Source organism: Struthio camelus, chromosome 1, assembly GCF_040807025.1.
Source record: "Struthio camelus isolate bStrCam1 chromosome 1, bStrCam1.hap1, whole genome shotgun sequence".
NCBI lineage: Eukaryota > Metazoa > Chordata > Aves > Struthioniformes > Struthionidae > Struthio > Struthio camelus.
Window position 1 is genome coordinate 158,449,941 of NC_090942.1, and position 16,445 is coordinate 158,466,385.

At 41.2% G+C, this 16,445-nt stretch overlaps 1 protein-coding gene across 7 annotated transcripts in view; it reads left to right on the forward strand.

The window, feature by feature from the left end:
• The first annotated feature begins 45 nt into the window (after positions 1-45).
• The window catches only part of CARS2 (cysteinyl-tRNA synthetase 2, mitochondrial), a 43,656-nt gene continuing 27,256 nt past the window's right edge, over positions 46-16,445 (forward strand). For 2 of the 7 annotated variants that reach the window (XM_009666398.2, XM_009666407.2), the window contains exons 1-6: positions 3,748-3,899; positions 5,831-5,948; positions 8,691-8,762; positions 9,457-9,562; positions 10,296-10,379; positions 13,918-14,047. In XM_009666398.2, the coding sequence (XP_009664693.2) occupies positions 3,799-3,899; positions 5,831-5,948; positions 8,691-8,762; positions 9,457-9,562; positions 10,296-10,379; positions 13,918-14,047 (611 nt within the window). In that variant the 5' untranslated portion in view covers positions 3,748-3,798. Of the gene's footprint in view, positions 158-244; positions 423-522; positions 574-3,747; positions 3,900-5,830; positions 5,949-6,354; positions 6,535-7,581; positions 7,679-8,690; positions 8,763-9,456; positions 9,563-10,295; positions 10,380-13,917; positions 14,048-16,445 lie in introns of those variants that run through there. The other 5 variants (XM_068927406.1, XM_068927378.1, XM_068927391.1 and 2 more) reach the window with 5 other exon arrangements.

Here is a 16,445-nt window from a genome sequence, read left to right on the forward strand (position 1 = left end):
TTCCTGCCGCTCCGGCTGTAGCTACCCCGCTCGCCTGCTGTTTCCCGGCACAGGCGGCGCGGGTGTCGCGGCAACAGCCGCCAAGGGCTGCGCGCGCGCTCCGCCTCGCCCCCTCCCCGCCGAGAGGCGGTGCCGGCAGCTCCCCGCCTGCTGGCCGGTGCCTGGGCCGGGCCGGGGGGCGGTGGCGGCGGCGAGGCCATGCTGCGCGCTGCGGCCGCTCGGCGGTGGCCGCGCTGGGGGGCGGCGGGCCGCGGGGGCGCGCTGTCCGCGGAGCCGCCGCTGCCGGCGCGGAGGTGGCGCTGCGCGGCGCGGCGGCGGGAATGGCTGCCGCCGGTCGGGAGGCACAGCGGCGTCGTGGCGTACAACAGCCGGAGCCGGCGGAAGGAGCCGCTGGTGCTGGGCGAGGAGGGAGTGGCGACCTGGTAGCGCCTGGTCGGGGGCTGCCCGCGCGGGTGGCGGGGCGGGCGGCGGCGGCGGCGGGTGTCCCCTGCGGCGCGGCTCAGGGTGTCCCTGTCTCGGCAGGTACAGCTGCGGGCCGACCGTGTACGACCACGCGCACCTCGGGCACGCTTGGTGAGTTACCGGCGTCGCGAACCGCGGGGAGGAGGAGGAGGAGGGCTGTCTGCCCTGCGCTGCCCCCGAGCGGCCGCCACGCGTGTCCCTGCTGCGGCCTGTCCTTCGAGGGTGATCCCGGGCCGGACAGGCGGACGCGTGGGACGAGCCGCCGGCGGGAGAGAGCCGGTTGCTCTCGCAGGGCACCGAGAAGTGCCGCCGTGAGAGCCGCTCAGCGGCGGCACGGAGGGGGCGGGCGGTGCAGTGAAGCCGCTCGCCGGGGCCTTGCCGTGTCCTGTAAGTTTGCCGGCCTCGGTCGTTGGCAGCGGGGCTTGGGGAGAGCGTTTGTGCCCTGCTGGCATAGCCCTGTGGGAGCCGCAGCACGGGCACCGGGGCGTGATGTATTGCTCTCTGCCAAGGGCAAAATCTTGTGTGTGTGTGTGTGTGTGTTTTTCTTGGCCTCAGGAGACATAGTGCAGCTTCTCCCAGAAAAAAAGCAAAATAATTTGGAGAAAAGTATTAAGAAAGCTTTCCCCCCCCCCCCCAAATTATACAAATTACTTCAGGTCATCTTAACGTGATGTGACATAGTCTTATGCAGTAACTTGGCTTCTAACCTGGATTGTGTTAATTCTTTAAAGTCATATTTTTGTGAATAGCTGGAGGCTGAACTGTATAGTTGGCTTATTTTTGTTTAATTTCTCAGCAAACAGCGGAACAGTCGGGATTGTGAAGCAGAACGTTTCATTGCAATGTGTATAGCCTCAAAATGTAAAAACATTTTTCCCCTGAATTTAGTTTGGATGCTGTGTCAGCACCAAAGAAAAGCGATCTGGGGTTGTTTGACTATTAAAAAGATGTTCTTAAGGTTAGGACTGAAAATCAGGCGTTCTTAAGTCTCTGAAAGCCCGCATAACTTAAAAGCTTTTCACATAGTAACAGCTCGATAACTCTTGCTGTGTAAAGATGACCAGCATTTTCTCAGTAAGTCATTAAGATAATTACAATAACAAACCTGCTTCATTCTAAGTAATTTTACAAGAATACTTCAGCTGCATCAGACAAGGTTGCTGCCAGTTGTTTTAAACTTACCAGATCTGAAGGTGTGCAGAGTGCGTGCAGCTTCCTGTGAAGATAATGGGATTTGCAGCAGCTCAGCTGCTCTTGAGCTCATATCTCATAATTCTTAAAAGAACAAGATTCACTGGACTGCTTGGAAGAGTAGGGATTTTTCGGATAACTGCTAACTATATGAATGTCAAAGGCTGTATATATAAATAACTCATTTTTATTGTAGGGCATTTCATAACCTTTGCTGTTGTATCAGCTTCATTCTGCAACTTGTATTGCATTTTCCTCAGGGTTTAGCTATGGCAGAGGTATTACATAAGAATAACTACTACTTAATTTTTTAGGAAGGAAGTTTAAAAATGCCAGTTGTATAAAAATACTATTGGCAACCTGTCCTTAAATGCTGCTGTAGCATTGTGTGCATGGATTATTGTCTTTATCCCCCTTGTTTTTGTCCAGTCTTACCAGAATACTATCCTAGCTTTATACTAGTGATCTAAGAATCGAGAAAATGACATATTGAATTATTTCACTTGTACTTTATACCTAAGGGGAACTTTAATTAAAAAGAAAAAAAGAGAGAGAGAAAAGAAATTTCTTAGCTATTTGTGTGTTTCAGAGAATCACAGAACGGTTGAAGTTGGAAGGGACCGCTGGAGATCATCCAGTCCAACGCCTCTGTTCAAGCAGGGTTACCTAGAGCATTTAAAACCCTAGAATATATACATCTAGAATTACTGTAGTGCAGTCGAGTATTACTGTTCCTCTTGAAATAACTGCAGTTTAAAATCATAGCTTGAGAGCAATTATATAAAAACATATCAATACATTTCTTTGTTATTCAGTTTAGATTCTCCTAGCACAATAGGCTCTGTCTTCTCTTTTACCTCATAGCGTTAAGAGAGAAGGGAATTGCAGAAGCACTTCCACCAACAGGAGACAGCGAATCAGTGCTCTAAAACTTTTTCACATTTACCAGTCTTGTGGTTTCGAGCTTGAGAGCAAAAGAGGAGGAAGATGCTACGTGAGACTACCTTTATGTAAAAGGAAATATTTAATACCAGGAAGAGCAAAATGGCAGTAGGGAGAACAGGATGCACAGTACTACTCTTTCCAGAAAGCTGAATACAGTGCTTCTGTTTACTGCTGTTCTAAAGTGCTTATTAAGGATGACTCTGTTGTTTTGGTCCAGTAGAATCCACTCTTCAGTAACTTTCTTCTGTTTTGATATTTTACATAGTTTTGGCACAATGAATTACACTAAATCTTGATATTACAGCAATTTTTTTCTTAATGTTTTTCTTTCTTCTTTCAGTATCTTTGCTCTCTGTATGTGTGCATTATGCTCTCTTAACATAAAGTCTCACTAATCAAGCTTTTTACTGGAGAAAAGGAGGTATGGGCAACACTTAAGGCTGTGGAGGGCAATAGCTTATACGACCTTTATGTGCTCTATCCTTTTTTGTGTTTGCCAGAACAGGTACTGAGTGGTACAGTGGATCTAGAGTATGACCGTTTTAAGTCTGAGAATTCTACCTTTTGGTCTTGCTTTTTTTTGCGTCTCTTGAATATGTTTTCTGTTGATGGTTCTCCTTGCTTTCCTATGTTCAGATTCTTGTGATTAAAAGACCTCGTTCTGCCAGTCCTTATATCCATGGCTTTTTATCCTATGTCTGAACTGACAATTTTAGTCTTTCCTGATCTGGAAGCTGGCCGTATGCCTGTGGCACCTGTTTTTGACCTCTCCGTGTATTGCTTTGAGAAAGAATAGTTAGGACTGAGCACTGCATTCAAGGCAGTGTGTCATGCAGACAAGTAGGTATATTATCATCTCCCTGCTGCTGCTTTAGTGCCTTCACATGTTTTTTCCTTTACTGCTGTTCTATAGTGAGATGCCTGCAATAAAGATATTCCTCTTTCTTTGTCTGAGCAGTTAAATCCTCCAGGGTATGGAGAGTTAACTGTTCCTTTCCAGTATGTATGATCTTGCATATATCAGTGTTGACATCCTGTTGCTCAGTTGCTCTGTTCAGGCCTAATTTGTTCAGGGCAGTGGAGTGCTTTTGATTTTTTTTTTTGTTTGTTTGTTTTCTTTTTTTTGTTTTGCTTTCCCCTGTAGCTGGGTCTAACTGTAGAGCTGCAGGAGCACTACTTTAGTACGTGCAGCTGAAATGAATGCTCCTCATGGGGGTCTACAGACCAGGAGATGCATTGGGAAAGAGTATGAAACCAAATGCAGTGATTGCTGTGGCCATAGTTGCTACAGTATCGCCCTTGTAAGTTTGTTTGTTTGTTTGTTTTAAGAACAACGTACCATTCTATCACTAGAGTTCCCTCTTTCCTCTCCTTTTTACATTTGAATCATGACAAGCGCAGCAAATGCAAAAGATAATGATGCAGAAATGAATAACGGAGATGAGTTTGAGATCCTCAGTAAGAATTTAAGAACTGAATTATTGTCCCTTCCCTGATTCCTTATTTCTATAAAACAACTTTCTCTGGCATGCTTCTGCTTCCAGGATTCAAAACAGGTGCTCTGTGTGCTTTGATGAAACATGCAAGTTTTAGTCTGTATAAAGAAAAAAATGCTGAGACTGGCCTTGATTTTGCTGGTGTGGGCTGCAGCCTGGTTAAGATCCAGGTTCCTAGCTCACTGTTCTGCCATCAGAATAATCGCAAGCCCAAGAAAAAGTTTCATTCTATGCATTGTACCTAGTGTGCTACCCCCTTTGTTTCGACTATCTGTTTTTTATTCTTTTCAATCTGTTCAGTAGTGAAGTAGTAAGGAACCTGCTTTCTGAGATGTCAGATCTGTCTCGTTGCAGCGTTTCTTCCAAAAATTAAGTTAGAAGATCACAGGAGAGGAAACGGTACAAATTTTGCACTGTGTTCTGGGAACTGAAACTACAGAGCTGTTAAATCTAATTTTAAGCTTTTGATGCTGGTATTGTTCCTTTGAAAGGGGTCCAAAGAGCAATTTAACATTCTCATAGAATCCTGCCACAACATTAGGTGAGCATCACTCACAATAGATATTCATTAATAACTGCCTACTTGGCAGCATGTGCTATCTTTCAAGTAGCCTCTTTTAGTATGAACACAGTGCAAACAGAAAAAGTTGGTTTTTTTTTTTTCTCTATCAAGTTATACACATATTTAAATCTGAACCCTCGTGCCACCTTGTCCCTGCAGCTAAGGGAGCGGATGCAGATCCATTCATGATGTTTGTTTACACTTGCTTGCTTTGGCAGGCACAGTTATTGCAGTTCATTTAGGTGAAAGGGAAAACTGTACATCTGTGAATTTGCTTTTGGACTCCATCCTGCAGAAACAGTACACTCAATTCTCTTCCAAGTCAGTTGAGGCTGAAGATTATCAGTGTCCTGCAGCGTGGGCCGAGAGCCTCTAGTCACTTTTTAATATTTCACATAGTAATTGATTTTTACTTAGTCAAAGCACGTTTTTAGAATTCTAAGTGGAAAGTCTTTGAGCAGCAGAAGGCTGCTACAGGCCTGTACAGCTTGTATATAGAATAATCTGACAGCATTAACAATTGTGTTTTATCATGAAGTTCCTGAATAATTTTGACATTTTTTTTGAAGTGTTAAGTAAAACAAAATATCCCCCAGAAGTAGCTGTTCTCTGGTATTGGAAAACATCTGTGATGTATTAATGAAATGGTTTGTTTGTAACTAATAGCTGCAGTTGTTATTTGACTCTAAGCAAAGTTAATTTAAACCTTATTATATTATTTTATTTCTCTGTATTCTTCTGCACTGTGGCATTTGAAAACCTATTAGAATTTAAAAGGACTGGGGGTTTTTATTTTGAAGAATATAAAATCTGTTCATATGTGTGCTTGTTTCATATTCTTTACTTTAAGAAAGTCTTCTAGTTAACGCGTAGCTTCAAACTCACTTTGAAGTTTTGCTACAGAGGTGCAACAAAAGAAAATTCAGAAAATTTGATGTAATGTGTCACTAATGCCAGAAGAGGGTAGACCAGTTCAATTGAAATTTACTTGACTTTTGTGCAGGTTGTAACTAGTTTTCGAAAAGCATTTTGTCTACTCAAGTCCTTGTTGTTCCAAGTATTGGCTGATCTAGCATGTTTCTCTGGGTGTTAGTGGTGGTGGTTATTTTTATATAAACTTATTCTCACTAATGCATGATGCATGTGTAAAAGCCTATGTTTTTTTCTCTTCCAGTTCCTATGTTAGGTTTGATATAATTCGAAGAATAATGACTAGGTTTTTTGGAACTGAAGTAATCATGGTGATGGGGATTACCGACATAGATGACAAAATAATTAAAAGAGCCAATGAGGTATGTATTTGTTAGAATCTCTCACCCAAACTTTCAGTGTTTTCTGTGCCTACTTACCTATGGGAAAGGACCTAGGCTTTGATTTCTGTTTTGTTTTAACTAGTATATAATACATTTTGAAAGTTCTAGTCATCTTTGGTTTTAGAGGGTTTGGCATAGACAGCTGTGTGGAGGAAACAGTGCTGAGACTTGTCCGTTGAGAGGCAGCATGGGCCGTATTACAGTACTCGGGGCAGATTTCCTTATGACCTTGCACTGTATCAGGAAGGGAAACAAACAGCCACTGTAAACCTTCAGCAGAGTCGAAGATTGTCTTATCCCAAAAGCAAAACATAATCAGCCAGTAGATTTCAGGCTGTTCTCTGAAGAAAAGTTGTGTGTCATTGCTCATGTTCTTTCAGCATCAGTCATTAAAGCAGTGCTGACAGTATGAAACATGATATCCAGAGTTCTACCATCTCATGAACATGAGGGCAACTCCTGAAAGGTGCTGAGTGCCATCTAGCTGTCACGTCAGAATCTTAAAAAGTTTGCTTAATCCTGTTTGAGTTCATGGCCTATTTGAAAGTTGACGCAGAGTGTATGGGTAAGTCTTGACGAGACTGGGGCCTTTTAGGGTTGGATTAATACAAAAATAGTAGGGCTAAAAAAGCATTAACTCAACCAGACCTTTCACTGAATTCTCAGGGTTGTTGGCCTTATTAGAAGTTTTATGGTTGTCAGTAGCTCTCAACTGGATTTTAATCTGACCTTTTTTTTTTTTTTTCTTTTGCCACCTGAGCTTGGTGAATGATTATTCCATTTCTTTTTCTTTTTTGAACCCTAAAATACTAAAGATTTTGGCTTTAAATTTTTTTAATGACTTTTTTTTTTTTTTTAATTTGTAACTCATGTCTTCTGAATCATCAGTGAATGTGCTGGATCTAATTACAGTTGCAAGCTTTAAGCTAGTTTCTTGAAGCCAGAGAATTTAACAGGTGTCTTTTTTTTTATATTTAATTTTTAAATAAACAGTTACTACTGCAGTTTAACGTAGGGCACTACATTCTAAAGAACGTTAGCTTACTGCTCTCATGTAGAAATCCCTTTTTTTTTTTCCTCTTTTTTCCATTTACTTCCAGCCTTTTTTTAAGGCAGGAGGCCAGTACTCTAAAAAATGCTGCTTTTAAATCAGTGTGTACGCATTTTAAATTTTTTATTGTCAGAACATGATGGACATTGGCTATTATGCTTGATGGGAAGAAATGACATAATATTTTTAAAGAATTTATGTTCATTTACCCCATTCTTTTGTTTTCTGAAGAAATCTTTGTGTCGTTGGTTGGTGCCTGCTTTGCTCTGTGCATTCTGTTTGGATAGCCAAGACCTCTGCCTGCGTGCTTTGATTTTTTTTTTTTTTTTTTTTTTTTTTGTTGCTGGGCCTGCAATACCTGAAGCATTACAGTGTCAGATCAACATGCCCAACACCCTTTGTTCCCCATCCTCTTGAGATTCATCTGGAAAGAATCTGAAAGTGAGGCATCTTGTCTATGATGATCATGCTACATTCCCTCTGTAGTCCTCTGAAAAGGAGATGAATCTTATGTTTTGGGCATCTGTACAAAGATGGGAGGAATTTCCTTGTCTTCTATAGGTGCCTTTCTGTTGATCAAAGCAGCAGCTTAGCTGGGTATTAATGAGATGAAGCCCAGTGCTGGTGTCAGGAAGAACACCCTGGTGTGTAGACAGAGGTATGCCTTTGTTTTTCATTGCTGAGCATCGTCCTCGTTGCAGGATGAGTTCACCAGAACTTTGGTTCGCTTATCCAGTAGCTTGTTCAAATCATGGTGAGCACCTGCAGGCTGAAAACCAGACCCCTTAATTATGCTCCTGCAGTGAATAATAGCAATGAAACTGAATTTATGTTTGTAATGATTCAGTTATCTGCAAGCTGGAGAGAACGTCACTGGGTTAGCTCCTGCCCAGTACATTTTCCTCAGAGAAGCTGAAAAATTTTGAATTTGAAGTGCTTTGATATCATGCTTCTGCTTGCTAGGGCAGGTTTTGTTACCACATATCTTTCAAGCCCTGACCTATTCTGAATATTTGGGACAAGTATCTTGTCATGTACAAATTGCCTCTTTCCTTGTGGACTGCACTTATTCTTTACTTCTGTGAAGATGTCTGTTCCTGTCAGTCAACTCACGAATGAGAAATGTGGAAAAGGTGTTTGAGAACTAGTGTGCTTGGCAAAATATGAAACTGACTTTCAGTTAATTTTCTCTGATTGTGTTGATATATATGAGTAACAGCGACTAGCTGAAACATCTTATTTTTTTTAATCACTGAAAATTAATATCCTGCCTGATCCTGCAAGTCTATGATCTGTCTTTCTGACATGCAGGTTGCATCAGTATCCCCTGACAGTAAGTTGAGTGAATTTCACATCCTGTGAACTTGTCACTAGTGGAAGACCCTCTCAAGAGAAACATGATGGGGGAGGGAAGGAGCTTGTTAATGTTGTCCTTAGTTGCTTTCTTGTAAAAGATTGGTACTAAAATATTTTGGTAACTCAAAAGTGTAAATGAAATACCACTTTTCAGTTATAAATAACTTAAAGAATGTTAGATTAATAAGCCTTTCTGACTCTCTACTTTGGGGACTCTGTAAGTCTTCTAATTAGCTATTAACTGAGTGATAAAAGATTGCAGTATTTTATATTACTTTGATTTATGATTTACTAATCTGCTTCTCCTTTTTCAGATGAGTGTATCGCCGGTAGCTCTTGCTCGTATTTATGAAGAAGACTTTAAACAAGATATGGCTGCCTTGAAGGTACAGATACTTGAACTTCTAAATTTAAGAATATTTTAAAGCATTTGTTTTCATAAGGAATCTGACTGTGACAGTTTTATCTTAAGAAATAAGTTGATTAATGGCTTGTGTGGTGAAGTATTGTTAAGATATTGAATATGGACTTACTTTTTTCTCTCTTTTGGGGGGAAAAATGGCTTTCTATTATGCCCCTTTTGAGTAAGGGGAGAGGAAAAAAATCAGACCCTGACTGTCGTGGAAGACTAATTTGTGTGTTACATTTATTGAGGAATACGACTTCTTTGCCTTAGGCAACTGAGCTGTGGTTCCCTAATTACACATATTTACTAATATAAAGAAACAACCTGATCTTGAGCATGTCAGACACAAAATATTTTTATGGACTTCAGATGACTTTCTTTCTGGTCCAGAGTACTGTCAGAAGTGGAGAGTAAGCCACTGGAGAAAATTAGTGAATACTTTTTTTTTTCTTTTCTTTTTCTTTCTTTTTTTTGAGCTCTTCAAATTATTTTTTTTTTTTTATTACCTATATCTTAAATGCTGTCTATGGCTCTTTCGATTTGCAGTATTTTTTTGGAAAGGTAAAACTGAGCTGAACATTCTTTAAAGATTTTATGCTTCTTAAATTGAAGTGACTTGCCAGCAGTATATTTGACACACAGGCTAATAAGCTGTTACGGTTTCTTTGTTTAAGGTCCTTCCTCCTACGGTATATATGAGAGTGACTGAAAACATCCCTCAGATAGTTTCCTTTATAAAAAGAATAATTGCTAGTGGACAAGCTTATACAACCTCAGAAGGTAAGACTTGTATCAAGGCATCTCCATGTTAGCACGTGGACAGGAAATCAGTGCTCGTAGTAATCCTGTTTTGGGATCAGATGAGGTGCCCTGTACCAGGTTTCCTTCTGTTTGTTAACAGACAGGGCGTGAGCAACTTATCTGCAATGATATGACTACACAGAACGACTGTTGCTCAGTTTCTGAGTTAAATGTAACTCATCACTAATGTAATTGTTTACTGTAATTGAACAGCAAACTACTATAGGGAGATCCTGGCCTGGGTGCTACAAGAGACCTGGAGAAACCTGTTAACTCTAAACAGGGAATGGCCATCTGCTCTGCGCTATGTAGCGCGAGGCTGCAAAGCACAATGCGTGGAAGCTTTTCAGCAGAGCTGGTGGTTGCAGAAGGATTCAATTGCGTTATAATTGGAATAGTAATAGATTTCTCTTCAGTTGTGGAGGGGTTTGCTGATTGTGCATGGACAGGAAAGAACCCCGTGAGATCTCCAGGGGAGGAAAAAAAAGTAATCTTCATGTGCAAAATGAGCAAATGCAATGAAGTTACTGGAGAGCAAATAACATGGAAACATGTGCTGCTACTTGTGCAGTATTTCTGAATTTCTAAATCAAAATTTCAAATGGAAGTTCAAGGGCATTTTATTTTGATTTGCTTTCAGGGAAATGTTATCTCTTCATCATATCAGTATATTGAATTTTTGATATAAAACTAAACATCTCTTTTCTGTTAGGCAATGTTTATTTTGATGTTAAGTCTTGGGGGAAAAGATACGGAGTGTTAACTACTATTTATCCTGACACAGAAGATGAAGTAGGTAAGTTCGTGTCACTGGTTTGCATTAATGCTTTGTTGAACTCTTGACTCATCTATGCATAAAGCTTCACAGAACAATCTGAAAAAATTTTCTGACTGGTTGTACGTAGCCAGCTTTTTGGTTAATTAAGACCACATTGTTCTAATAATTTTTTCTGAAGCTCTCACTGCTGCCAGTGTAAGAGAAATCTCTGTCTCTTTTCGTATTTGATTTTTTTTCTATACCTTTGGTCAGGTACCTGAGAACAGTTACAGGTCTTAATCAATTTTATTTAAATACCTGTGAGTGATACATACAAATTTAATAGTGAGGTTATCTTCTGAGCCTTCGCACTAGCCAGTGATGAGGCAGTCAAGAGTAAATGCAGAAAACGCCATCTATTGTACCATTGTTTGGGCAGTTACACCCTTCTGATGTATACCAACTGGATGAAGTTACTGCTTTCATTACCAAACTACTGCTGAGCAGACTGTGTGAGGGATGGGAGGTTACTTGATAGACTGTGGTAAAGCAGGCTTATAGCCCTGGCTGTAGTTGTCCAGCAGCTCAGCAGGATTGCTGAGACTCTCTGCAGTTTCCATAAGTTGGGTGTGATTAGCTCTTCATGTAGGAAAGCTTGATGCAGGTCGCCATCCTTTACGTGCTGAAGTTCAGCATTTCTTCATTGAAAAATCTGTGTGGAATTACTGAACAAGTTTGGGAGGCTGATGCCCAGGAATTGCAGCCAAAAAATTCTCACAGCTCTGCTCTGGAGTTGTTTCAGCATTAGAATTCACAGAGGAAATGTATTTCGTTGACAGTTCTTTAGAGAAAGTTATTGATAGGCTATAATTATCCTCTTGATGAGCCCTAGGCATACAGTAGCATAGTGGTCCCCGACTGAGTATAGCTAGAGATGCACTATGATTTATTGTGACGTGTTTTGTTATGTAAGCACAGAAGGTTTTTTTTAAGGCATTACGCCTTTTTTGTTTGCTCTTAACTCTTGTTAAGAACTGCATTTGGAACTTCAGTCTTATGGAATAACTACTGGAACGTGTTGTTTTTTGCCAATGTCTGGGGCTTTTCAGGGCTTTTTTTTTCTTTTTAATGCCTGTTGTTGTTGGAAGCAGAACATCAAAACAGGGCTTGTGTTCGTTCACCCTTTCTCTCCATCCAGAAATTAAAAATAGGTAGATTATAGGTCAGTCTCTTCTTTCTCTGTGAATCCAGAATGTTTCCATTCCTGAACATCCTAGACAGTACCCAAGCAAAGAGTGGCAGCTACAGGGTATAGTATCAAAAGCAGAATCATCCAGGAGAGCAGAGGATGTGAAGGCAATTGCCTCTTGCTGTTCCCTGAAACCAGGACTGTGTTTCAGAGCTCTGTTCGCTCTGCAGGCTGCCTCACAGTTTCTCCTTTGGGTAAAGGAGACTAGCACTCTTATTTAACAATGGAAAAATGCTGTTGCCATAACAAAGCTTGAGATGAATAACCCCATGCACCAGTACGTGGTGGGGGCCGACCAACTGGCAAACAGCTTTGCAGAGAAGGACCGGGGGCTTCCTGGAGGACCCCAAATTGATCATGACCCAGCAATGTGCCCTCGTGGCAAAGAAGGCCAGCTGCCTCCTGGGGCTGTATTAGGAAGAGCGTTGTCAGCAGGTTGAGGGAGGTGATCCTTCCTCTATATTCAGCCCCGGTGAGACACATCTGGAGTGCTGGGTTCAGGTCTGGGCTTTCCAGTACAAGAGACACATGGACATACTGGAGTGTGCCCAGTGAAGGGCCACAAAAATGATGAAGGGCTTGGGGCATCTGTCGTACAAGGAAAGGCTGAGGAAAGTGGAATTGTTTAGCCTTGAGAAAAGAAAGCTGGAGGGATCTTAGAAGACTGAGTCAAACTCTTCTCAGTGGTGCCCAGTGACAGGACAAAAGGCAATAAATTGAAATACAGAGAATTCCATTTAAACGTAGAAAAAAAACCCCATTTTACTATGAGGGTGGTCAAACACTGGAAGAGGTTGCCCAGAGAGGTTGTGGAGTTTCTGTCCTTGGAGATATTCAAAACCCAACTGGACAAGGCCTTAAGCAGCCTTCTATAGGTGACCCTGCTTTGAGCAGGGAGGTTGGACTAGGTGATCTCCAGAGGTCCCTTCCAACCTCATCCATTCTGTGATTCTGTGACTGAAACTGTTTTACCCTGTTTCCCTCAAGTCGCTTATTACTAAATTTACTGTTTCTTGTAAAGATTTTCTGACTGTTATTTAGTCTATAACCCAGAAGATGGGAATAGTGCTTTTTCGTATCAATACTCAAAAAAGGCAAGGATGGGATGGAGTCATCAGATAGTGGCCAGTCAGAGCCTGGCAAAATAATGAAAAAACCAAGCTAAGGATTCAGTTCATAAGACGTAAAGGGAGAGGAATATAATCCTAGTTTTATCAAGTTTGACTGATGAAGCAGGTGTAATAGATTCTTGTAATGTGCTTCATTTTAGTATTGCGTGACATTCTGAATAGAAATTGATTCTATATATCAATAAAGTACAAGCTGAATGGGTCAGTAAGAATGACCATCTAACAGATCTCCAAAAATAACTCAGTGGACAATCATTATTAGAATGTGTTGATACTGGAATCCTGCAGGGACTAGTTTAGACCCAGTAATACGAAGTATTTTCATTTGTGATCTGGAACAAGTAGAAGCAAGTCTAACATCACTGCTGATTAAACAGATGAGCAATGTTAAATAATTAAGAACAGGGAGCTTAGAGCAATGTGAGTTGTTTGCTAAGCTGGATCCCGTCAAACCAAATAGATAAATCGTTTTGTCAACTACAAGACCATGTATTTATCAACAAAAAATGGAGACTCTAGAACCCAATTCTGTAGCTTGTGCTAGGAGTAGTGTTTGTCTGAATGGGAGTTAGGAGTCAACAGGGACTAACTGTTGAACATGACCCACCTTTCTGCAGTAGCATGGCAAAAATGGCTAGTGTCATCCGTGGCTGTATAGTGAAGGAAGCAGCAAACATAGCTAGGGAGGAGACTTTTGTCTTTAGATTAGACGTTGGTGAAAATGATACTGGAATGTCGCTGCTGCCCAGGATTAGTTCTGATATTCTTGGTTTTGATTTTGTAGAACGTGAATGAGAAATCATTTGTGGCCCAGAGGAAAAAAGTTTTTTACTTCTCTCACTGCAGAGCAACCTATTTGTTGTAGGAATCTGTCTGATAAGTAACTAAAAGATGTAAAACCAGATAAGGCCAAAAGGGCTGTAAGGATAAGATATATTAAAGAATTTTGAACCCCCTTTTCTTTTTTTAGCCTGCAGCAGTCTCATTCAAAGTGTATATATATACATGTTGTTCTCCAAAGATTTGATTGACACACTGAAAGCCCTGTGTAAGGGGAAAGGAAGGAAAGATACAGGAAAAAGAAGCTGGGCAAATGAGAGTAAAATCTGAGTAGTTCCCTACATGTGCATTTCCTTTTGCTTTCATTGTTTGTTCTTTCTGAGACATATTCCATTAACAAATCACTTACTCTTGACAGTCGATACTGATAAACGACACGATAAAGATTTTGCCCTGTGGAAGGCTGCCAAACCTCAAGAGCTATCTTGGGCTTCTCCCTGGGGAAGAGGAAGACCTGGATGGCACATTGAGTGCTCCACAATAGCAAGGTCAGATGTCTTGGATTTTAAATCCAGTGCTGATTTTTGTTTTCAGTCACAATACAGTGGTAGCAATGGTACTGAAACTATTTTACCTGGTCGGTAAAAAGCACTCGTTTTAATCTGAGTACTTTCTGCAGTGTTGGGTGTCTGGTGTGGCCCAAACCAACTCAGCTCCACCTTAACAGAGCAGCTGTCTTGTTACGTTTTAGTAATTTCTCTCTTTTACGAGAGACGTGGGCGCTTAAGGTTTGCCATGCAGGATCACGCAGTGAATTAGCAAGTCTTTTGACTTGAACTGAGTAATCAAAGTTCTAATGGAAGCTATGGTACCTCTTTCATCTACCTCTCTTCCACTTTGTGCAGCATCCAACACACCTAATCAAGCATGTAGTGCTATATTAAGAGGATAGGGTATGGGCTTCCATCCCAACTCCAGTCAATATATGAGATTTGGCTGTCCTTACCATAACGGCATTTGTGGATATGCAGGCTAATGATCAAAATGTTATTCATCTTTCTTCAAAATTCAACCATAGCATTAGATGTTCTGATTTCTCTGTGGCCGTATATTCTGTGGGCATAACGTGAATTGTGCAGAATAGCACTTTGCTCATAGTTGGTTTAAATTCATTTGCTCCAAATTTGGAGTTTTATTTTCTTTTCTCTGCAGGATGATAGTACTTTGTCCTCTGCAGTAGCCCTATTCATTCGTGTATTTTTTGGAAAAAGAGAGTCCTCTTCTGTCCTGGAAGATTGGTAGTGATACTTAGTTTGCAATAGCCTTGGATCTTTTTTGGAAGTTAATAACAAATTACTGAGGTCTTACCCTTTTTAACTTGAGAGCTGAGCCCAGACTGAGAGTAGATGGAACTATTGCTTTAGGTTTCTCTTTCATATGCTGTCCTGGGGCACCTGGGGTTGTTAGTCATTAGTTCCTGATTGTGAAAAGCATTGGTAAAGAAGATTTTATGTCAGTAAGTAGTTTCAGCACTGTGAAGGAGTTGTTAAAGCAACTGAAGTGTACGAAAACGTGCTGTTTGAAGTGCAACCTGTGACAGAAATGTACTGTAGGTAAGAAATGCCAACCCGCTATAAAGTCGCCCATCTGCTGATGTGATGCTATTTATAGCCTGTATTTCTGAAAAAACTTATTTCCTGTGGCTGGAGGAGGCGGCTTCTGTCATGCAAATAGCAGCTGACCCATGCAGAGCATAAGTGCGGTAATATTTGACTGTGAAAAATGGAGAACTTATTTTTTTGTAAGTCACCTAAAATGTTTTACTGTCACAGTCAGCTGTCAGATACCCATTTTAAACAATAACTACTTACCCATCTGTTTTGCCAAAGATCTCAAAGCACTTAGTCATTTCAGTGAATTAATTTTAGAGTTTCTTTAAAGTATGTGGGAAAAGGAAGAATGAGAAGAGAATTGGTCTCTATTACAATCCTGATGAAGGGAACCATCTGAGATGACTTACATCTGATCTCTTGCTGAAGCTTCACTTGCAGTGAGAAGGGTCGTTCCTCCTGTTCCTGAGCATTTTGCAGTTCCCTTTTCCCCTCTCCTCAGCCCTTATTTGCCTTTTTGGAGGAATCTGCAAATGGCAGTGTTCCTCTGTAGATGGCAGGGAAGGCAAGAGTAGGGGTTGCTCCTGTGAAGAGCTATGCTTAATCTGTTTTTGGAGCAGATGGAAATAAGCAGATGGGCATGAACTTGGGAAACGGCCATCAGCCAGTTCACCAGTGATGTCTTTCTCTGTTTCTTCCCTTCCTCTGCCTTGACTAGTTCTGCAGATCAGTCACAAGCCTGGATGTCAGAGGGCGTTTTGCCCCAAAAAGCAACAAAAGTACTAATATCTAACCAGCTACCAGAAAAAGAGGAGCAACATGTTGATATGACACTTGGAAAGATGATGTGTGTCTGTGTGCGTGTGTGTGTCTCATGTTTTATCTTCTACTTGCATAGACGACATTTTATATATATATATTATATATGTATGTATGTATATGTATATATATATATACACTTTTTCTTTCTTTTCTAACTTGAGAGTCTGCAGCTACTGGGCATTCATATAGATTTGCTTGCCTGTGAGAATGTAAATATTGTCTTTATTTAACAGAAGAGCAAAACCAAGTTATTAACTTGTCCCAAGTGATGTAACAGGGACCCGCAGGAGTAGCGGATAGTACTTGACTCCTGTGCTTTAACCAGGGAGCCTCTAGGTCTGTGTCATGTTGTCACATGACCGCCTTGTGTAGCCCAGGCCTCTCTATAAATACTGGTGGTTGAAAGTAAGTACTCGGCTAACCTGCACAGATGCAGCAGTGCTATGAGGATGATGGGAGTCGGCTTGGGAGATCACAGGCAAGGGGCTCATATTTCCTTGTCGCTGACCTGTGC